This window comes from Solanum stenotomum, chromosome 3 (assembly GCF_019186545.1).
Source record: "Solanum stenotomum isolate F172 chromosome 3, ASM1918654v1, whole genome shotgun sequence".
In the NCBI taxonomy this organism is placed as follows: Eukaryota; Viridiplantae; Streptophyta; class Magnoliopsida; order Solanales; family Solanaceae; genus Solanum; species Solanum stenotomum.
In genome coordinates, this window is record NC_064284.1 from 1252956 (window position 1) to 1275501 (window position 22546).

At 36.3% G+C, this 22546-nt stretch overlaps 2 protein-coding genes across 4 annotated transcripts; both read left to right on the forward strand.

Moving 5' to 3' along the window:
* The first annotated feature begins 1901 nt into the window (after positions 1–1901).
* Positions 1902–8746, forward strand: LOC125857978 (phospholipid:diacylglycerol acyltransferase 1-like). The gene is made up of 6 exons (XM_049537637.1): positions 1902–2487; positions 3851–4073; positions 4193–4473; positions 5032–5359; positions 7197–7453; positions 8027–8746. Exons 1-6 carry the CDS (start codon positions 2054–2056, stop codon positions 8508–8510), a joined length of 2007 nt encoding a protein of 668 aa, XP_049393594.1. The 5' UTR covers positions 1902–2053; the 3' UTR covers positions 8511–8746.
* A 2171-nt stretch (positions 8747–10917) lies between these two features.
* On the forward strand, positions 10918–22336 carry LOC125858499 (polyadenylate-binding protein-interacting protein 4-like). Of its 3 annotated transcripts, none has more exons than XM_049538288.1 (15): positions 10918–11070; positions 12524–12711; positions 12781–12927; positions 13192–13325; positions 13566–13756; positions 14829–15006; positions 15625–15861; positions 16943–17067; positions 17230–17299; positions 17405–17438; positions 18542–18858; positions 18984–19130; positions 19972–20064; positions 20211–20273; positions 21911–22336. In XM_049538288.1, exons 2-15 carry the CDS (start codon positions 12579–12581, stop codon positions 21941–21943), a joined length of 1902 nt encoding a protein of 633 aa, XP_049394245.1. In that variant the 5' UTR covers positions 10918–11070; positions 12524–12578; the 3' UTR covers positions 21944–22336. The 3 variants fall into 3 exon arrangements, with proteins under 3 accessions (XP_049394245.1, XP_049394247.1, XP_049394246.1); XM_049538290.1 differs by having other exon boundaries at positions 17251–17299; XM_049538289.1 differs by having other exon boundaries at positions 10918–11066.
* The last annotated feature ends 210 nt before the right edge of the window (positions 22337–22546 follow it).

Below are 22546 nucleotides of genomic sequence, written 5' to 3' on the forward strand. Positions count from 1 at the left end.
ATAGCAACACTTATTATATAAATTCAAACTCTTGTGGGAATTCATCAAAGTTAAAAGTAGATATTTAACTGTTAAGTGTCAAATCAAACAAAGAATAATAAGAACAAAACTTAAATGAATTCAAGCCGTAGCCCAAGTTTTTTCTACTGAATGATTTTGGGCTTAACCCAACTCTTCTCTTACTCCTGCTTTTCCTCAAAAAAATTATATGGGCCTTGGCCCAAAATATTCCTCTGCTCTTAATCTGCATCTGTTTCTTGGGCCAAGATTTCTTCTTGGATCAAATTTGAGTCAAAACAAAAAAATTACACTTAAAAATTTGAAATCAAATCATGTTTTTTTTTATAACTTAAAATTATGATCCCAAATCACATGTATTAAAAGCTTATGTACAATATGCAAATTCCTTTGAATCAGCTATCACGTAAAAATTCACGGGACAACTTCTTTTGACATTGTTATGGCGTTATTTAATTTGTACTTATTTTAAAAAAAAATTTGCTCATATAATACTTCAGACACGCTATGCAAAATAGATGGATTTTAATTATTTTTACCTGAACGTTGACTATATATATACTCCTAATATTTATTCATTTCTATTTAAACTTTAATCTTATGTGCATGAACTTCAAATATAAATAAATGAAGTCAACCAAAATAGTTAACACAAGCAAAAAAATAATTTAAATTAATTTTTCAACCGTATGTGACGATATCCAAATTAAAGATTTTGCATATCACTTAATTAAATCCACCCCCCCCCTCCCCCCCCAAAAAAAAAAAAAAAACATAAAGTCTAAAGACGTGAAGGCATGTGACGACACACGTTAGCTTTTATTCAATGAAAACTAACTATAGATCTATGACATGTGACTAAAATTGCACATCATTTGTTTACACAATGTATAATTAATTAATAGGGACAATCAAAATATATATTTTTAAAATGTCAAAACAAATAATTTAATATCCCGTAAGATGGGAATGGTGGCAAAAGGTTTCACCTAACGTTTATCGCTTTTTCCCATTTTATCAAATTCAAAAGTTAACAGCAATAATAAACAAAATAATTCAACAATGCAAAATATTCCAAACGTTTATTACCTTTTTCCTTTTTTCAAATCCAAAAGTGAACAACAATAATAAACCAAAAAAATAAATAAAAATACAAGATTGTAAACTATACCTAGCTTATGTGTTTTCTAACTCACAAATCCTTTTTAATTGACATATTATTTAGGTCAATCGGCTTATTATATTTTTTTGTGTCATTTGATTATAGGGAATATATTAGATCATAAAATTGCTCTCAGACCTAATCATAAAAAAAAAAAGCTTTATCTAATGTATTGTTCCACACTTAATTAAAATTTTTAAATTCAAATTCTTATATCATACATTAAATTAAGTTAATTAACGAAGATAAAATTTGCCCATTATTCATTCATGTGGTCCAATATTAGAAGTTTCTGGAGTAGTAACACTGACAATTGGCTGTTTTCCTCCATACTCAACCAACCCCCTACAATCCTACTCAAAAAGTTTGACTTCTTGTGAACTATTGAGTTGTGTCCCCACTCTCCATACAACCAATATATTGATTGATTTCCTCCACAACTTAACATATGGGTTTTACGCTGAAATAATTGATGCGTTATTAAAAATATCAAACATCAAATGAAAAACGAATCATCCGGTTAATCAGCTCTATGGCACGCTGATTTTATTTATTAAAATAAAATGTGCATAACAGTCTTCACCAATCAAACAGTATGTTAATATATAATATTACACGCCACGTTACGTAAATTAATTGTTTTCCCTCTTCCGGTCCCACACAGCTCTCCGCCACCCAATCGCCCCCCTCTAAATTACTCACATTTTTTTTTCTTTTTAATTCAGTCACCCATTATCTTCCCTGTTTCGCCAACTCTTCTGCCGTTGCCGGCGGCGACTTCCGGTGGTCTCTGTTCTCATAGAACCCTAGGAAGCTATATATAAATTATGTATTTTCATTATTGTTAATTGAAGCTAAATAAAAGATAAAGAGATGTCGTTATTACGAAGAAGAAAAGCACATGAAAATGAAATTCAATCGGATGTGGAGCCAAAGCTTGATGCGGAAGAAGACGATAAGAAGAGTAAGAAGAAGAATGTAAAGTCTGGAAAGAAGAAGAAATGGTCGTGTATCGATAATTGCTGTTGGTTCGTAGGATGCATATGTTGTGTGTGGTGGATTTTGTTGTTTTTATACAATGCTATGCCGGCGTCGTTCCCGCAGTATGTGACGGAAGCGATTACAGGGCCGTTACCTGACCCGCCGGGTATCAAGTTGCAGAAGGAAGGGTTGAAGGCTAAGCATCCGGTGGTTTTTATTCCTGGAATTGTCACATGTGGACTTGAACTGTGGGAAGGACATCAGTGTGCTGAAGGATTGTTTCGGAAGCGGCTTTGGGGCGGGACATTTGGAGAAGTGTACAAAAGGTAATGTCTCTGTCTGTTACTGTTCAGGGTAATTGTTTTTTTGCAAAGATTTTGGTTCTTAAATACTGTTTTGATGGCAAGAAGCATGATTTACCTTAGTTTCAGCTGGATATTGACACTGACCTCATCTCTTGAGATAGCTTCTTTCAGCTAAATATTGCTGAATAAGGAAAGCTGTTTGACATTGGAAACCTTCTAGTTTTATGTTGTTCTATTGCTTGCAATTTCAACTCTGTCAAAGTTACCACTTACAAACTAATACAGTGTCTTTAAGTTGATGTACTTTAGTATATCTTCCTTCTGGCGTTGGTTCATATTGTAATTCTTGTTGATGATTAATACAAAGCTCAATATAAGATATACTTCTTGCATCAGTTAATTCTACTAAAAACAATTCTATAGTCATGATAAAAGATCTAGCTTTACAACTTAAGTGGTTTAAGTAGAGGAGATTATAGACCCTTATCATATTAGACTGCTGTTTCCAGATTGACCAAGAAACAAACTAGAGATTTCAGTTTCCATAGCGAAAACTAGCATATAATTAGCCTCAATTTTTTCCGAATGTCATGGACAGTTATACTCAAGAATAACTACTTAGATATTCTACCTGTCTCAATTCACAAGCGGACAATCCATTTTAATCTGTTTTGGTTTACATGATCCTTTGCTTAATTGAAAAAGTTTATCATACAAACCATCACTCCACTATATTGTAAATTTTGAGCATCATATGACACATCTATCAAAAAGAGGAAAGGAAGAACATCATGTTACGCCTTTTCAACAAAGAAGTCCACTAATTTCCAATTTTTTCACGCATATACATTCTAGTCAAATAAGGCCACAAAATGAGGCAGAGCAAGTGCAACGAATAAATTTCACTTGTGGGAAGGATGTACGGCTGAAATTGTTATAAACGATCATCTGTCTTTGGGGTAGAACAACTGTGGCATTGAATACACTGAAATTGTTCGGTCAAAGAAACTACTAATATCTAGCAATAAGGTTTGAAAAAAATTACTCCTAATAGGGAATCCACCATAATTAATTTTGCCCGTTGAATTTTTCCCTCCAGGAATTGTAAGCCTCACAGTGTAATACATCTTTCAGTTAGGCAGTGCGACTTTCTGATTTAGTAAGAGACTTCTGTTTAGGAATGAAGGGATCTCATATTTACTTTCTTTCTTGTATTTTTTCCACTTCAAAGTCATGGTTCTTAACCTAAAACCTTTTCTTTTTTAAAGGAAAAACTAAAATAAAAAACATCTTAACCTCTAGCTCACCCCGTAAGAACTAAATCTCTGTCGCCATTGCTAGCATTTTCTTTCACTTCTTAAATTTTATGTATGGTCCTTTGCAGACCACTATGCTGGGTGAACCACATGACATTAGATAATGAAACTGGGATGGATCCTCCTGGTATTAGAGTTAGGCCAGTTAGTGGACTTGTTGCTGCAGATTACTTTGCTCCAGGATACTTTGTCTGGGCAGTTTTGATTGCTAACTTGGCTCGAATAGGATACGAGGAGAAAACCATGTATATGGCTGCATATGATTGGAGGCTTGCCTTTCAGAACACCGAGGTACTAATGTCTCCTTATGTGGTGTCGTCTGTGTTTGTATTTGATCAAATCACGTTAAAAGCTGTTCCATTAAATCATTTTAAAATGTTATAACTGTGATGCTAAATTTTTCTCAATAGGTGCGTGACCAGACCCTAAGCCGGATAAAAAGCAATATAGAACTGATGGTTGCAACCAGTGGCAAGAAGGCAGTAATTGTTCCACATTCCATGGGAGTTGTATACTTCTTGCATTTTATGAAGTGGGTGGAGGCACCAGCTCCTGTGGGTGGTGGTGGTGGACCCGATTGGTGCGCCAAGCACATTAAAGCAGTGATGAATATTGGTGGGCCGTTGCTTGGTGTTCCAAAATCTATAGCTGGCCTTTTCTCAGCTGAAGCACGGGATATTGCTGTTGCCAGGTAAACTAACTCTCTGGAAATCTTTCTTCTTTGCCCGTCAGTTAAAAGGAAGGGTGCAGATTATGTAGATCTAAATCCTTTTATTTGGTTACTGAAACTAATTTGTGACCCATGCAGTAACTTCCTTACATGCCATGAAATTATCCCTTGTTTTGTGTCTTTCAAGCTGCGTTCTGAAAACTTCGAGCATCTCCAAAATGTTAACCAGATTCCTGAAAGCTTTCTATTAATATCCTTTCAATCATTGAACTATTAAAAAGTATGTATAAAATTGTTGTTCATATCAGCACAATTCATTTTAGAGTAGGCACTAAAAGGAAAAACAAACTGCTCTAGTGCCATAAACACCCATCAACCAGGCAACACCAAACAAACATATTACTCCATAATGTCCTCACTCAGTAGTCAGTACTCATCTTCTTCATCCTCCCTTCGTTATCATTCAGTCCAGCACCAACATCCTCCTAATCCTTTTCCAGAGCAGCAAGGTCTTTAAGTTTGTCTTGTATGTAATGTATTTTTTCTTCTTCTTTCTTTAGTAATTCACCTCAATTTCAGGGCTCTGGCCCCAGGTGTTCTGGACACGGATATATTCCATTTTCAAACATTAGAGCACATAATGAAGATGTCACGAACCTGGGATGCAACCATGTCAATGATACCAAGAGGAGGGGACACGATCTGGGGCGGTCTTGACTGGTCACCCGAGGAAGGCTATTCTCCTTGCAAAAGTAAGTCCAGAGACGATGCTGCTCAGAATTCAGGACATCACGAGAATCAAACTACAGATTCTAAAGCAAAATATTACAGTTATGGAAGGATGATGTCCTTTGGAAAGGATGCAGCAGAGGCTCATCCATCAGATCTTAAGAGGATTGACTTTAGGGTAATCCAAAACCAAATTTTCTCATTGTTTCTCTTGTATGCGCTATTTTCCTTTATTTGTTTCAACTTTGAGCATTGATTTCATTGGTGGTGGGTGTGGGTGATTCTGGATGACCAGTTTATGGACTTCTATGATCAACAGAAATGCTAAAGTCCAAGGGATTTAACTGTGTTCATGTTAACCCAGTAGCTTTAACTTAGACCATGTATATGTGTTAAAAAATGAACCAGATAAATACAAATACTAGATTTCAGACCCAGTTAATATGGGATGTGACAGAATTCCAAATCTGAATCCATATAGCTCAAATCCTAGATCCGCCTCTGCCAGAGGCACCAAAAATAGCATAAACAAAACTATCTATGAAGTAGTTAGCACTTTGATGTTAATTTCTTGTTCTAATTATGAGTCTTTTACTTATATTTTTTATGCTATACGCAAGCAGGGGTATGGCCTGTTGCCTTTATAAAAACTGCTTCTTTTGGGGAATTGCCAAAGAATGATTTGGATACCTGGCTGGTCATAATAAAACCAGTGGGCACACATAGCATGTGTTGCATGTTTAAGAGCCAATGTGATGTGCTTGGTGTGATGTCAGTGTAAAATAATGGAAATAAATGAAGTCTAACCATATATTACAAGTGGATGATGTCCTTATATATCAATTGTTTTTCTACACATCCTTAATAAGGCATTCCCTTTTTTTTGTGATAAATATTAGATGAGGACTTATCCACTTAAAAAAGAAACAAATAAGATAAAGTACTGCACGAGGCATTCCTTAAACACTTGCTATCTCAAAGAAAAAGTCTGCTCAGAATTTCCTTCAAAAGAAAAATATGCTGCCAATGTAAATGGGACGAGATGGTTACAATTAAGGTCATATTGAACTCCCTGCTGAAAAGTGTTTCTTTACTTGCAAATTATACTCCAAGCTTGTCACTTGTCGTTTTCTTTTTTCCCAAATGAGGAACTCCATTCATTATGCCAGTTCGTCTGAATTTATAATGCTCCAAAAAGACCACAAGAGTCAAAAAATTTCCATGGGTTTGCTGAAAAGCTACTGAGTAGAAGCAGAACTAGACAAGCAAAGCATCACAACTGCTAGGAAAAGCAATGGAAAATGGAACCATGTTCTCTCAAATATTTCAAATGTGAAGACCATATTGGTTATGCTATACAGTGTGCTTCATATAGAGCAACAAAATATCTATTTCCTTTCTTCTTGTTCTTATTACTCATATTTAAGATCCCTACATCAGCAGCAGCATATGTTTAATGTGCATCAATCAAGTAATCTGAAGCAGATCTGGAGAACCATTCCCATATGCATCTTTTGGACTAATGAATGGAAAGAAAAAAAGGCTTGCTTTGAAGGAAAAAAGATGCATGTTTCTAGAATTAAGAACTCTTGTTTGCTTAGTTTATATTTCTGGTGTTATAGGCGTAGGGTATATAGCCTAGATCAGTACATGGATTTCCTTGGCTTGCTAGAGGGGGACCTGATGCGGTGCTGTTTTCTTATGCAGTTAGTTTTTGTACTTCCCTGTACCATCTTGATACTTTTTCAAAATAACATTTGACCTCATGAAAAAATAAAAGTTGCCAGGAGATTGAACTGAATAACATTAAAAATGGATGGTCTGTGATGTCTCAGTGTCCTTCTATGATATGGGTGCCTTTTCTTCCTATTTATGCAAATTTGTAACAACTTTTGTCTGTCTTAACTTCCTTATCAGATTTTTTTTTGTGCTCACAGGCTGTAATTTCCAAAATAAATTGTCTTTTCCACTTGCTTCCTGATGTTTGTAAATAACCAGCATTTATTTACATGCAGGATGCTGTTAAGGGCAGTAATGTTGCAAATAACACCTGTGATGTGTGGAACGAGTACCAAGACATGGGTGTTAGTGGTACTAAAGCAGTGGAAGAGTACAAGGTTTATACAGCTGGAGAGATTGTGGATTTGCTCAACTTTGTTGCTCCGAAAATGATGGCCCGTGGTAATGCTCATTTTTCATATGGGATAGCTGATGATTTGGATGATCCTAAGTATTCACACTACAAATATTGGTCAAATCCATTGGAGACAAAGTGAGTCCTCTCATATTGTTGCTTTTGTGTCTTATAATGTAGTTCTTACTTGAATCGTTTCAGATAAGATGAAAAGAGGTCTTTAACTGTATAGGTTGAAGTTCAAGAACCAAAACCAAATTTGCTTTTACAGTTAAGAGTCTTGACCATCCTACTTAAAAACACACAAAACTTCATTAGCGATTTCCAATCTGAAGAAAGAACCAACACTTCTAGGCAGTAAAGCTCTATCATTTGCCTTCTTGCGTGGTAAAGAAAAATTATTAGCTTCCACTTGGGCAATAATTTCTTCCCCTTTCATACAGTTTTTTAAACAGGAAAAAGTTTGGATCACACGCCCTTTTTAGATACTTTTGTTTTCTTGTTGCTCATGGAAATTACCTGAACTGTCATTTAGATTCTCTTCTTTTGGGTTCTCTATCCCTTTCCCCCTTTTTGGACTTCTCAGAAGGTTTAGTCAAACTTGAATGTCCATGACAAGGCTTTGCTAAAATTTGCAGCAGCTTCTTTAGTTAAAACTAGTCTTAGTTATTTTGCTCTTGCATTTTGTTTTGATCTGATTTGTTTCTGCAGGTTACCAAATGCTCCTGACATGGAGATCTATTCAATGTATGGAGTTGGCATTGAAACTGAAAGAGCATATGTTTACAAGCGGATACCTACAGCAGGATGCAATATTCCATTCCAGATTGATACTTCAGCTGATGATGGTGATGAAGGTAGCTGCTTGAAATCTGGTGTTGTCACGATAGATGGTGATGAGACTGTGCCTGCATTAAGCGCCGGATTCATGTGTGCAAAAGGATGGCGAGGAAGAACTAGATTTAATCCCTCTGGTATCAAAACTTATATAAGGGAGTATTTTCATGCCCCCCCTGCAAACCTTCTCGAGGGTCGTGGTACACAGAGTGGTGCACATGTTGATATAATGGGAAATTTCGCTTTGATAGAGGATATAATGAGAGTTGCTGCTGGTGGTACAAGTGAAAACTTGGGAGGTGATCAAGTTTACTCAGATATCTTCAAGTGGTCTGAGAAGATCAATTTACGTTTGTGATCGATCATCTACTCACCAGTTTCATTGTGTCAACAACATCTTATTTATAAACTTACATACCCTTTCCACTGGATGCCATTCAAAATCTTAAGAAATGAACAGGTATTTTTCCAGAAATAGTGCAGGATTTATTGCTTCCGGTGGTGTAAATTGTAATATTAACGCAGCTCATCTCGCTATGCAATAACAAAGAATAATAGGTGTGTAGTAGGGATTGAGTTGATGTTGTATCATTTTGGCATTGTGAATTTGTTGCAAGTTAAGGACTTGGGATTGGTGATTGTTGATAATATTCAAATGATTGTGTAGTCAAAGATCAACCCGCGCTATCCAAGCTTATAATTTAGCGGTGTAAGTGGAAGTTCTCATGCAATATTTTGTGAGGATTCGATTCTCACTATCCCTTTACCTTTTCTGCTTCCTTTCACACTAAGGGGTGTTTGATCTATTGCCTTGAGATTCTTGGGAATTGATTCACCAAACAGGGAGCACGCAAGGTAAGGTGTTCATCGTGTCTGTTTCATTGGAGAGTTGTCAATATTATTTTCTTTCTAAACTTGATACTAATAAAGATAAAAGACATTGTGATGAAAATAGTTTTTTAAAGGCCTTGATTCACGTGGATAAAACAAGGAGTTTAAACTTAGATATGTGCAACTTGTAATACTCTCACCTTCTTTTTAATGATATGATTTAGTCTTAATAAATTATAAAACGTCAAACATGTTTCAATGAAGATTGATGTGTATAACTAAAAAAATAGAAAAATATTTTATATGATTAACTTAAACAACTTTTTAAACACACAAAATTTCTAATGTTTTCAGGTTCAATTAAAATAAGTAAATAGTTTGAGTATTTAAATAAAATTTACCAAAAAGAGATTAAAGCATACGAGAGTTAAACAATAACTAATTTCGGGATTAATTTATCCATATTTGGATTGGAATAAAAATCACGGGATAACTTATGCTAAAATTAGTTAACCCAAAATTATGCAGTAGTATCATTTTTATCCCGTACTAAAAGTAGAATGATAATACTGAAATAACCAGACGCGAACCCAGGATTTGAAGTCGATTGGGGCTCTACTAAAGGCGGATGCGGGTTAGTCAAAGCACTGACACTTCATCGGAAAATAATGTCAAACAAGTACAACATCGAAGGTATATATAAATATAAATTAAACAAAAATATAACATAGTTCACTCTATTGTTGGATAGTCTTGACCCTTGGTGTACACTTTGAGGTTTTCTAGTTCAAATCTTGCTTGAGGTTTTTAATAGGGAAAACTGTATGAAATAACAAGCTATTAATTCAAATTATATATGATAGCTATAGTTTCTTTTATTTGTAATTCGCAGCAAATATTCCATGTTTTTTGTCATCCTATTTGTATACCGAAATATACAAATAGATCCATTCAGTATACATATGTGTTGTATAAAAATTAATTGCAGAATCCATTTGTATACCAANGCTTGAGGTTTTTAATAGGGAAAATTGTATGAAATAGCAAACTATTAATTCAAATTAAATATTATAGCCATAGTTTCTTTTATTTGTAATTCGCAGCAAACATTCCATATTTTTTGCCATCCCATTTGTATATAGAAATATACAAATAGATCCATTCGGTATACATATGTGTTGTATAAAAATTAATTACAGAATCCATTGGTATACCAAAATATACAAATAGAGACCCATTTGTATACCGAAATATACAAATAGACCCATTCGGTATACATATGTGTTGTATATATGTAGTAATTTTGTTTATATACAATTACTGTGTTTTCGTTTGTATACCGAAATATACAAATACAGATTTTTATGTATATGTATACCGAAATATACAGATTAATAGCCATAGCAAACATAAAATTTGCTATGGAGCGCAATTATACAAACTATAGCTATAACATACAAATATGATTTTTATGTTTGCTAAGCCTAAAATTTACTCTTTTCAATATGCCTTTTTTGAAAAAAAAAAAAGACAAAAAAAAACGCAACACCAGAATAGAACTCATGATACTCCGCTTGCGAAGAGTGCAATGAACACGGTCAAACCAATGCACCAACTCAACTTATGTGTTTCAGGGTGCACATTTAATTATATGATCCTTATTTAGGTATATACATGTATATACACATAATTTTTTTTTTGAAGTAAGCGGGTGCACGTGCGCCCACTCCCTCAAACATGAGTCCGCCTCTGGAAATAACAAATCTCCAAATAATTAATACCGAAATAACTTAGTCAAAGGATCAACGTGCGCTTAAAACTTTAAACGGTAACAAATACTTAGCTCCTTGGACGAGATTATTACGTATTTCGGGTCTTGGGTTGAGCCCGGGAACCCATATTATAAAACGGGCCATTGAGTCTCTCTTTGGTCTAAGTTGGGCTATCCGGTACCGGTAGACCCGCAAAGACTATTGTGTTCATCTTTCAATTTTTCTTCGACACAGAGAGCATCGTCGTCTCCGATCAATCCCCCTTTCTTGATCGCTACCTTCAATCTCTCTCTCTATATATCTATCTATTCGTAAGTTTCTTCATCCGTATTTGATCGTATATTTGTTGGATCATCTGTTTTGGATCGGCAAAATTGATGAAGTTTCTTATCTTGTGTCTGAGCTAGAATTTTTATTTTATTTATTACTGTTTTTCGTTTTCTTGCACAACTTTATTGATTGTCTTGTGGTGAATTCGTGCGGTTTGGGGAAGATTTCTTATGGGGTGTTTTGTGTTTTCTTGTACAGCTTCATTGTTTGTGCTTGGTACGCTACACTGATTATATCTTTAGTGTTTCTTGATTTTTCTTGTTGCTTATATGGGTTAATTCTACTTGATAACTGTAAGCTATATGTATTGTAATTACAGGAAAAAGAAACTCCCAATGTGGGTTAGTATAGAGACTTTGGGGTTAGGGTTTTTATATTGAATAGGGAAAGGTTGATTGTGTGGGTGGGTGGGGTGGGGGTGTCAAGATTGCTCCAAGATTTTAGAACTATTGCCAGTCTACCAGACCCTAACGGTTTTCTGTCGTTTCTACGTATCCAACTCTGGTGTTTTCCTTACTTTCAGGTGGTTAGCCTAGATTCTTGATCATATTTTGGCTGCAATTACTTGCTTTAGTAATTTTGGATTCTTCTAGAATCTAATGAGTTTACCTAGGCCAGGTACTAAGACAGATGGAAGGTTTTTACTTACTTGAGAACCCATTTACTAAGGCCTAGTTTCATGTCTCCATTTGGATTAGGAAGATATATGTGCTTAGGGAATATGCCAAAGTCATAGCATTCCATTTGTATGAGACAATGTTAAAATCTAAGCTAGTGAAGTTTCCAATACTTCTAATGGTGGTTTAATGTTGATATTCCTTTGACTCTCCTCAGGGTTGATACATTATTGATGAGCCTAACAATTCAGTGAATTTATCAGGAAGAACATCTGACATAGAATCAAGAGCATTGATTTGTAATTTGTTAATCGTCTATATTACCAACCAGAAGTCTTTTTGTTGTTCAGGTGTTGTTTTATGTATATTATGTTCCATTTTAAATTTTAGTGATGATTTTGTTTTGATCTCTCACTAAGAAGAATATTGTTGGGGGGTGGGGGTAGGGGGTTGAAGTCCTTAGCGTTGTAGGGTATTTGAACTTATCTAGTACGTACAATTGCTAACTTGCCTTTGTTGCCTAATTATTGTTTGTGAGATACATTTTCTCCTGAAAACAGATTCTTGCAGAAGCACAAGGTAAGGCTGTGCATGATAGATCCGATTCGATATGGCCCTTCTTTAGACCCACGGATAGAGCGGGAACTTAGTGCACCTGGCTGCCGTTTGTATCGTTCTTTTTCCGTGTTCTATTACATGTTTTCTGCTCGAACTTGGTGTGTGGATAGATAATATGTCATATCTGAGAAAGAATATGCTTCACTAGCATTTTCATCTCTTGGGCAAGGACTATATATTTATTGGAGTATTGTCCTCTGCAGTGTGTAGGCTGAAGCTGAGCTGAACTGTATCCTGCTTATATCTTTCGGGAACAATATGCAGCAAGCTGTTCAGTCAAGGTCCGTTGCCAATGGATTTGGCAGTCGGAAAGGCGAAAAAGAAATGGGGACAAGGTTGGAGGGTAGAATGCAGTCTACAAAAACGACTTCCAGCAAGTCGACTGCTGTAGGTGAGAGCTGCTTACTAATAATTGTCTAAATTGCATCATATGCTTAATTCTAACTGCCATATCTTTCAGGTAAAAGGGGATCATACGAAAGTCCTTCACATGATCGACTAGTTTATTTTAGTACATGTCTTCTTGGACATCAAGTGGAAGTACAAACAATGGATGGATCTGTGTTTTCAGGGATATTTCATGCAACAAATGCTGACAAAGATTTTGGTATGTCTGAAAAATTAAAATAGATTTCTAGATTTTTTTTTTTTTTTTGAAATTAGTAATGTTGTATTCCTCAGCATCAAGGCTATGCTGGTGACCTCCAAAAATTCGTACATAGAGGGGCTAGGAAGGCTAATTACAAAGATCCTAACATATCTACTAGTTGCTAGATTATTTTATCTGGTATTTATGACTTTGAACAGTGCTCTGGCATGTATTGAGTTATTATGCATTTGACGCTTTATTCTATCGTTGATCTTTGCACAGGTATTGTTCTGAAACTGGCCCACTTGATAAAAGATGGTTCCCAGGAGAGTAAGAATACTCCTGAATCTCTCGTCAAACCTCCATCTAAGACTTTGATTATACCGGGTAAAGAGCTTGTGCAAGTTTTAGCAAAGGTTTGTGTGTTGCTTCTATGATTTTTGCTTCCAATAATTTTATGTACTCTGTTATTCTAACTTTAATATAGTTCTTAAATGATCAACCAAACAATTGATGCTATGATGTAAGATAGTGGTGGCATTTCATGCAAGACTAAGCTATAGATCACTTTTGACAGATGCTAGAATCAGATTTTATGTCTTGTCTATATGTTAGACAGTTAAAGCTATAATAATGAGACTATTGCTTTGGAATAGGGTGTGCCTGCAACTTTAGATGTCTTCAGAGCTGAATTGCTGCGGGAAAAACAGTTGGAACTGTTGACAGATTCCTGCATATCACAGTCCCATCATGGTGAGGTAGAGCGGCAGTTGGAACGTTGGGTGCCTGATGATGATGCTCTTGAATGTCCCGAGTTGGATAACATATTTGACGGCCACTGGAACAGGTAACCCCCCCCGGCCACACACACACACTCCACCACCAAAAAAAGGAAGTGTGTGATTTATCTATACGTTATAAATATCCTGTAATTGGATAAACCGACTATTACAACGAAAAATTCAAAAAAAAGATCTGTTTTCAGTTACCATCTTTTTTTTGCTGTTTACCCATTCCTAATCACCCTTCAATGTGCTGAAAATGTTAAAACTTCAAGTGAGATTGTGTTCGATTCTCTATAGTTAATCATACTCACATAAGCATTTTATTAGTTTGAGTCTCTCTCTCTCTCTCTACTTAGACAGCTGTTTACCCTCTTTGTTTTGGAAGTTGTTTGTGATCTTCTTGCATTCTTTAGAAGTTCTTTCTAACAGATATTTCGGAATGAAAGAAAGACAAAAGAAAGGTGAGAAGCTGAAAGAGGTATCCTTTCCCCTCTGTTCTTGTGTGTTGATTCCTGGCCATGTCTCTCCAGTCTACCATTCTCCCCGGTCATGGCCAAAAAATCCAACAGGAAAGTAAGATATTAGATATCCCTCTACTTTCCTTCTTTCTCACCCTTCACATCAATAAACATACATAAACCTAAGCATATATGAATTCAATGTTTTCTGGAGTAGGGAATTGAGTTGGACTATGAATTCAATATTAGGCGTGGAAAAAATTTATTTTTTAAAAAACCTTTTCCAGAATCATTCGAATCCTATTCTAATGCCTCTAAGTAGTTCGTCTCTCGGTGGAAATTGTTAATTCATGCTTATGTTTTGCTTTTCCTTTGAGCTGTCTATTACCGGGGGAGAAAGCGGTGCCTTTCCCGTGTTCAAAGGTCTCTTCTACTTCTTCATTGGAAGTTTACCGAAAGTCAGATTTGAGTCGGTGTTCTTTTTCTGCTCAATAGTGGTGCCAGATAAATGCATAGAATGGTTGCTCAACAATTGCATTCTTCAATTATTAGTGATACATGCCTATAAGTTTTCTTTTTCCCACTGTTGTTTAATTTGTGCTGGTTGTGAATTATGTTTCTTAAGCATGGCTATGTGTTTCACCTCCTATATCACTGAATAAATATGTGCTTGCAGGGGCTGGGATCAGTTTCAGGCCAATGAAACACTATTTGGAGTAAAAAGTACATTCAATGAGGAACTTTATACTACAAAGCTTGACAAAGGTCCTCAAATGAGGGAGTTGGAAAAAGAAGCTTTAAGAATAGCTAGGGAAATCGAGGGTGAGGAAACACGTGATCTTCATCTAGCAGAGGTAAGATTACATAGTTACCTTTTACTTGTGCAGCGTTCTTAAAAGTTATAGCTCAGTTGTTTAAAGCGATGAGCAATGAAAGCAAGGGGTCCTCTCATCACATGGGTGAAGCAAACCAATTTCAAAGAAGCGCAAGCTTCTGACAGTTAGTGATTCGATCAAGAAGTCGCTTCTTTAATTTAACTTGAAAAGATAACAGTAATAATAAAGTAGTGCTGTTTACTTTCCAGATACACTCCAGTGTTCGCTGTCTTTTTTTTATCGCAGGGCTAACAACTGCAGTTCGTTGTTTTTCCAGATTTGCTTCTTTATTATTGTTTTCTTCTTTAAGATGACTCGTTTTTCCATTTGTCTATTCTTTTTTCTCTATTTCATTGACTATTTTCCATTTCTTGATTATAAGAACGAAATGCTACGGAATTTTTGCATCTTCTGTAAATTTTGCTTCTGACTACAAAGAAGCGTGCTTTACTCACTTCTTACTTAAAACCCCAGGAGTCTTTTCTACTTTTGAAAACACCAATTGTGTGAATCTTTTGTTTTCTTGCCATTCTCTAACAGTTCTTGTTCTTTCTTTTTATTTTAACATGGTCCGTTTCTTTGAATTTTATTTCACAGGAGAGAGGAATTCAACTTCATGGGAGCCTTGAAGTTGATGAAGAAACCAGATTTTCAGCAGTTGTTAGAGGGGTTGATGATAGTGGATATGGTGATTGTGAGGACATACTGTTGGATTCGCGTAATGATGAAACATTTCAATGTATCTCTAGTTCTTCTATGGGGAAGTCATTCACTGGTACGAGTGTTGGGGAAGTTGTTGACGGTGTGGAATTCTCATCAAGATCTTCCTCAGTGGTATGTGTATGTTCATTTAGGTTCATTGTGTCTTGCATACATTATTCCTTTGTGGTATGAGAACTTTAATCCTTTGAATCGATGTACTCTAGTTACGGTTTTACGTCTGTGCTTAATTTATTTTCAACTTGCCTAGGCATTTTATTTGGATATCCCTGATATAGGAAAAGTATTTTCTAACTAGTCAAATGTCTCATCTAGTTGGGAACTTTGTTGCAGAGTACTGCTATGAAAGTGCTGGCAAATACGAGAAGTCGAGAACTATCCATGTCTTGTAGACACTAAGTCCTGCTAGCAAGAAATTTTCCCTAGCTTTTCATAGTTCCAATAAAGTGGATTGAAGTGGCACTCAAAAAAATTTCCCTACCTTTTCATAGTTCCAGTAAAGTGGATTGAAGTGGCACTCAAGAATGTGACCTAGTGGTTAATGAAGTTGGAATCGACTGCCTGATTAACACAACAATCTGTCAACAAATATCAGGTGCTATGGAAGAAATTAGGCACCGGAATGAGGTGTGGTCATATGAGCTTTTGGGAAGCTAATTAGTTACAAGATTTGCTAGCACCATATCTGTACTAGGAGATACCATAGTGACTTGCTATAGGGTGGGTTCTCCGTGGACAATGTCACGTTAATTGTTTTACGTCTTCATCATTCGATTCGTTCTATACTACAGTTAGGTGGAGGAACAGTAAGAGAGCAATTTCAATCTGTTCTCTAACTTGACATATTCGTCTTAAATCTTATTTAATCATGTGTTTCTTCCAAAATCTTCGACATCTTCAGTGGAGTTTTCATCTTTCTTCTGGAGTCTGCGATTCAAATCCCAGCCAAGGCAAAAAACTTTAAATGATTTCTTTTCATCATTCTATGATTATTGAGTTTCCGGTACCTCACAGTAGATTAGTTGAGGTGTGCACAATCTGACCTCATAAGCCATCAGTATCAAAAATAAAATTAAAAAATCAAAATGGTGGTTTAAAGTGCCCGCGTTCATGTGATAGATCTATGCCTTTGGGTTTCTGTTTGTGTCTTAAGATTATATTGCCGGTGTTAATCTTGCCATATTATTGTCTGTAGGATGAATTGCAATCTTCTCAGTTGAGTACCAGCAGGGATGTCTATCAGACTTACTATGATGATCATAGCAAACAGGCATCAGCTGAACATGTTCCTCAAAGTGCCTCGAAGATGGATGAGAGCAGGTTGTTAACAGTGTTTCTGTCTGTCATTCTGACGTTCCTTCTCTACTTAGTCTGAGAAGTCTACATTCTGGTATCATGTTTATTACTGTTAAAGAGAAATACAATAAATCCTTACCCCTTTAGCAGTCAAATTTTGTTGCTCCTAACCAAGTTGTCCTTTAGGGGGCACAAAATCACGTTCAGTGAACATGATGGAGCTAGTTGCAATGAAGAGGAGACAAGAATGCAAATGGTAGCTTAACTTATATACTTATTGCTGTCATTGAAATCTACATCTTTATTATTCCTTTTGTTCTTGCTTTGAAAAGCTCTCATGGTCTGTACTTGTTTCTTGTAGTTATCTGAAGGGGCTCATACATCAATACCTGAAGGTGAGTTTGTCTTGAGGTGCTCAAGTAGTCAAATATCCATGCCCGCAACTTGTTAGAATAGAGTTTTGATAAATATTTCCCTTCTTGCTACATGCTGCTAGCTGACTTGTAGCCTATCATCTTCCCTCCCCTCAAAATAGCTCCCCCCGTGAATTGATATTTAAATAGGATGTCATACTAGAGGATAAAAGTTGTCTGCCTCAAGATTGTAGAGCATGTAACTTTGGTCTTTTGCCATCAGTAAAACAAAAAACTCTCTTTTTTCTTAACTACTGCCCACCAGCTAAAAAGAAGGGGTGGGTAGTGAAGGTCTAGGTATGCTTCATTAGTTCTTGATAGATTTTGTACATCTCTAATTCTACTTAAACAAATTGTATACTGAGCAGTCAAAGTAATTTATTAATTTTGGTGGCATTACTTTTATGGATGTTCATGTGAATCAAGGATGCATGGGCTCCTTAAAGATATTCTTTTTTAATGGTAAATCTTAGACTTAACGGTCTCCCTTTCTTACTATAGTTCATCTCCTTTACAGTCATACTTGTGTGATGATAGTTACTTCTAGGCTGTTGTACAGTATACTGATCCATGACAACTGGCGCGCTTCGTGCTGTGTCTGTTCTTTCTATCTTGTGTGTTTAAAAAACGTGTTTCTTTGTCTCGTTTTATGGGGGGTTAAAAGCAGTGTTATCAGATCTGCTCTTAAACCGCGCTTAATCCCTGAGTGAAGCTCATAACTTGTTGAGCGCTTTGTCTCGCTTAATGTGCACTTTAGCTTCGTCATCAAGGCACTAAGGCATACTTTTCCTTTCCTATGTGCCTCTTCTGAAAAGGCGACACTAAATTATTGATATTTCACTTTATCCTAATTTTTTATAATCAATTTCTTTGATCATATATTTGTCATGCATGCTTATAATTATTAGTCTTGGGCATATATATTTGTATTTTTCTCCCTTTGTGCCTTTTTTCATTAGAGTCCACGCTTTATTTGTGCTTAAAGCTACGTACCTTAGAGCTTTTTTGCGCTTTTTACTTTTAATAACATTGGTTATAAATTACCTTTCATGCATCTCTGTTGATTTTAAGGTTTTTACATGTAGATTCCAAGTCATCACTAAGAGTGAAAAAGGAAACCTTGGAAAAGGGTGTGTCGTCTATGGATGTCTCTGCATTGTCTCCCCTTCCTGAATTTCAGGAAAAGATCATAGGTTCTTTTAGTGAAAAGGGGGCTGTCGGGTCTTCCAAGAGTCGAGACAATACCAGATCTGCTAATTCTTGTGTCAGACCTAGCAGTTCTGCTTTATCCTCTATTCATGGAGCAGGTGCTGCGTCTAGCAATGGATTATCACGTAACTCTTCCGTGAGTTCACTTTCTTCAGAAAAATCCACGAAGTCCACCTTAAATCCACATGCTAAGGTAAGAGTTCTTTGATACCTTTTTCTATTCAGCAAACCATGACTGTCAGCAAGCAATCATTTCATAGTTTTAATGGGCTCTTAGCTTACACTGTCCAGTTATGCTTATGTTGAATTTTCTGTCAGGAATTTAAATTTAATCCCAGTGCGAAGAGCTTTGTCCCATCTCAAGCGACTTTGAGACCGGCATCTCCAGTGTCTGATAATTCCTTCTACTATCCAGCTGGGATGGCTGCTATGCCACAGATGCATGGCATGTCTATGGGTGTTGGGGTAATGATGCTTGTGGTTATTACTGCTTCGTGTTGTGTTTATGATGCTGCTGCTGCTTTTTGTTTATCTGGGTACTTTTGAGTCCATATGATCTGGTTAGGACAAGATATTTCATTTGATAGAGTTGGACCAATATAGAATCAAAGTACCAGTATGGGATGTAGGACTTGCAAATGATCACCTGTCTTACTTTTTTTCTTAAAAAAATGATTCATAGGATGGTAACTTCTGTTGGCGGAATAACGGACACTGAATCTTTTAATAGTTTATTCAAAATATTACTTATATATTTTCCATAGTGGTGTTAAAACGAATACTTTGTGGTCACTCATCCTCTTATATTTTGTTGTTACCTCATCCTTTATTTGCTGAGGACGTGGACGAAGTTTGTGGGTTGCAACATGAGGACTTCCGTTCCGAGGGGATCATCCTTCCTAGTACTTTGCCCAAGCACACTTGACTTGGGAGTTCTATGGTTAGTCAACATAAAAGGGGTATAGAAAGAGATAAAAGTAACAGCCACCTGATTTTGCATGTACCCTTAATTGTGATTCTTTTCCAGTTTCCACTGGTGACTGTATCATGGCTGCAATTCTGTTGACTAGTGATGACTGTGATCCTCTTTAGACTAGATATTTGGAGTATTCTTCAGGAACATAGATACGAGATTGAATTGCAAGCTGTTCCCAAATTTGTTAGATAGCTGGTGAAGTTCATGAATTTTTGAATCTGTTTGTCTTGTGTGATTGGGCAAGCTGTTGCTTCTCTCTCATCGTGTCTTAACTTTTTCCTTTGGGCGTAGGTGTTTCTGATGTTTACGTTGCTCACATACTTTTTGCAGGTTGGTCCATCGTTTGCTGGACATCAGTCTGTTGTATATAATCCACAGGGTACCCCTGCGCCACAGCCGTATTTTCATCCAAATGGACCTCAGGTTCGTCAATATCTTGGCAATTTCCCTTTGTACGTGCTGATTGTTCTGCCTGTACTATTTGAGAGATTTGGTCAATGCACTAATCATTGTGCCTATTAAATTTAAGTGGATTGCATAATGCTTATAATTTCTTCCTTCGGTTGCAGTATGGACAGCAGATGATGATTGGTCACCCTCGGCAAGTTGTCTACATGCCAACTTATCCCCCTGTAAGAATCTGTTTTTGGCATTGTACCTTCTACTTTTTCAGTATTGCACAGTTACAGTCATCTGGCCATTTTAGTAGCTCTCATTGTGATAAAGTCAAGTTTTGATACCTTGCTTGATAATGAATTGATGATCATTCATATTGGTCCTTGTCCAAAAACAGGTTATCGGTTATATGAATCCATAATATCCAAGTCACTCCATTTAAATTCATCTCGATCCAATTTGATAAAACAAAATTAGTTCTTATAGCACTAGAAACTACTCTCTACTTTCTGACATGGGAGCATGACTAAAAATTAGACCCAACTAATTGGTATCTCCTGTTGAGATCTGTTTTTCCAATCCATTTTTTTTGGCTAGGTCTGCTTAGATCTCAAGAGATTGTAGGTCTTGGGGGATGTCTTCCTTTCTTTCATGTGATTTGGGGTCTACCTCATTTCTTTTTAACTCATTCAGTTACCAATTTACCATGGTTTGAGGTTTTACACTTACCGACATCCGAAGGTTGATATAAGACATTCTTTTCAAGTAAACGTTCTCATTAATAATAACTAGGCCAAACTTGGCCATAGACAAGAGATATACCAAAAAGGGGGAAACCTACAAACATGGTTTTCTCCAAAACACACCCAATCCTCTATACAAACAGGAACTACAATGGGTGTGTTACAACCTGTTTTTAACCAAGTAAAAAATGCTTCAGAATTTGGCTATTTATTTTGCAAAAATAGAAGAGCTGTCACATAATTTTTTTTTGATGACAAGGGAAACCCGCAGCCGCTACCCTTTGGGTGCGCACAGGGTAAAACCCTCGCTCCTATGCAATAGCTCGCAAACCACATAGGAGAGGTAACCCGCACTAGGCAAGCCTGGTGCGACGAGCTCGACCCAGAAGGCAAACCCCTTGCTTTCGCTGGCAAGGGGTTTCGAACTTGAGACCTCCAACATGGAAGTCCCAAGCCCAAACCACTGGGCCACCCCGAAGGGTCTGTCACATAATTTCTAATGGAAATAGGAAACTAGTCACTGCCAACAAGCCGAGAATAATGCAACCACTTTATCTCGACTACCTTTGCAATATATAAGGTGATATAAGTTAATTTAATGCCAACAAAATTTTTTATTTATAACGTTACCAGTTTCAAAAAAATAAAAATAAAAAATAATTATTTATAATCATTCAAGTTATTGTAGATTCATTTGGAGAAATGAACACTGTCAAAGTAGAGTTGTCATAATGTAGTAGAATTATGTTTTTTAATATGATGTTACATGGATTATTCATATCTTTAAATGTCGACATCACTTGCAAAAAGATCTTGTGTAAGCTGCTGATCACACTCGACTGGCAATATTACATGTGCTTAGTTGAGCATGTCCCAATGTTTTCTGTATTTTCAAGGATACATCATCCTATTGGTTAGCTTCACATTGGCGATCAACCTACCACAACTTTTCTCTTTTATCAAGAGTCAGGACTATGCAATCTAAGCAAAGCTTCACACAAGCCATGTGATGGGACCTTCTTCCCATTTATCTGATGAATTTTCTGTTTATAAGGAGAACATATGATAATAGAATTACAAACTATTAGCTTTAGCTTTCTTTCTTTATCTATCTTGATTGATGCCAACAGGAATCACCGTACAATGGAAGAGGAGAGTATTGACCAGTTCTTGGTGACCTGCATCACTTGGTGGCTTAACCCTTTGCTGATACTGGAAACAAATTTCTGACAGTAGATTGCATGGATCATTTATTGGTGCATAAAGTCTTCTGATAAAATAGCTGCAATCTGCACCTGCTGGCTGAAATGGTTCTGTTAGCACTCCTGTATAATGAAGAATTAATTATTCTGCTTTTCGTAATCGTAGTGTTTTTGTTTTTTGTAAGCTCTTAGGTGTTCTTTGTCATACTGGAGATTATTTCTCATCTTTCGGGTTTGTTCAACTTTTTTTTTTCCTTGGACAATATTTAACCAGTCTGCCCTATATTGTCTTATTTCATGATAGTTTTGGTGTGTAAAATTCATTTCCGTTCATCTTTTTGCTCTTTGATAGTGTTTGCGGTGCAAAATGATTTTCTATGGACAAATTTTGCAGTTGTTAAGTCTGATTTTAGTATTGGTGTCACTTCCTCGTGTCTCCGGCAATTTAACTGTGATCCATGTCTTTGCATATTCATGGTATTGTTGAAGAATAGGATGTGGTTATATGACATTGATACTCTGGTAAGAGGCTCTATAATCCTTTAAATTTTTAAGGCAAAATTC

Bases quoted from the DNA above. Each gene is read 5' to 3' on its own strand.
- LOC125858499 (XM_049538288.1), top strand. From the start codon at position 12,579: ATGCAGCAAGCTGTTCAGTCAAGGTCCGTTGCCAATGGATTTGGCAGT. The intron at 12,928-13,191 runs GTATGTCTGAAA...ATCTTTGCACAG, and splicing joins AAATGCTGACAAAGATTTTG to GTATTGTTCTGAAACTGGCC. The intron at 15,007-15,624 runs GTAAGATTACAT...TTTATTTCACAG, and splicing joins GTGATCTTCATCTAGCAGAG to GAGAGAGGAATTCAACTTCA.
- LOC125857978 (XM_049537637.1), top strand. From the start codon at position 2,054: ATGTCGTTATTACGAAGAAGAAAAGCACATGAAAATGAAATTCAATCG. The intron at 4,074-4,192 runs GTACTAATGTCT...TTTTCTCAATAG, and splicing joins TTGCCTTTCAGAACACCGAG to GTGCGTGACCAGACCCTAAG. The intron at 5,360-7,196 runs GTAATCCAAAAC...ATTTACATGCAG, and splicing joins TTAAGAGGATTGACTTTAGG to GATGCTGTTAAGGGCAGTAA.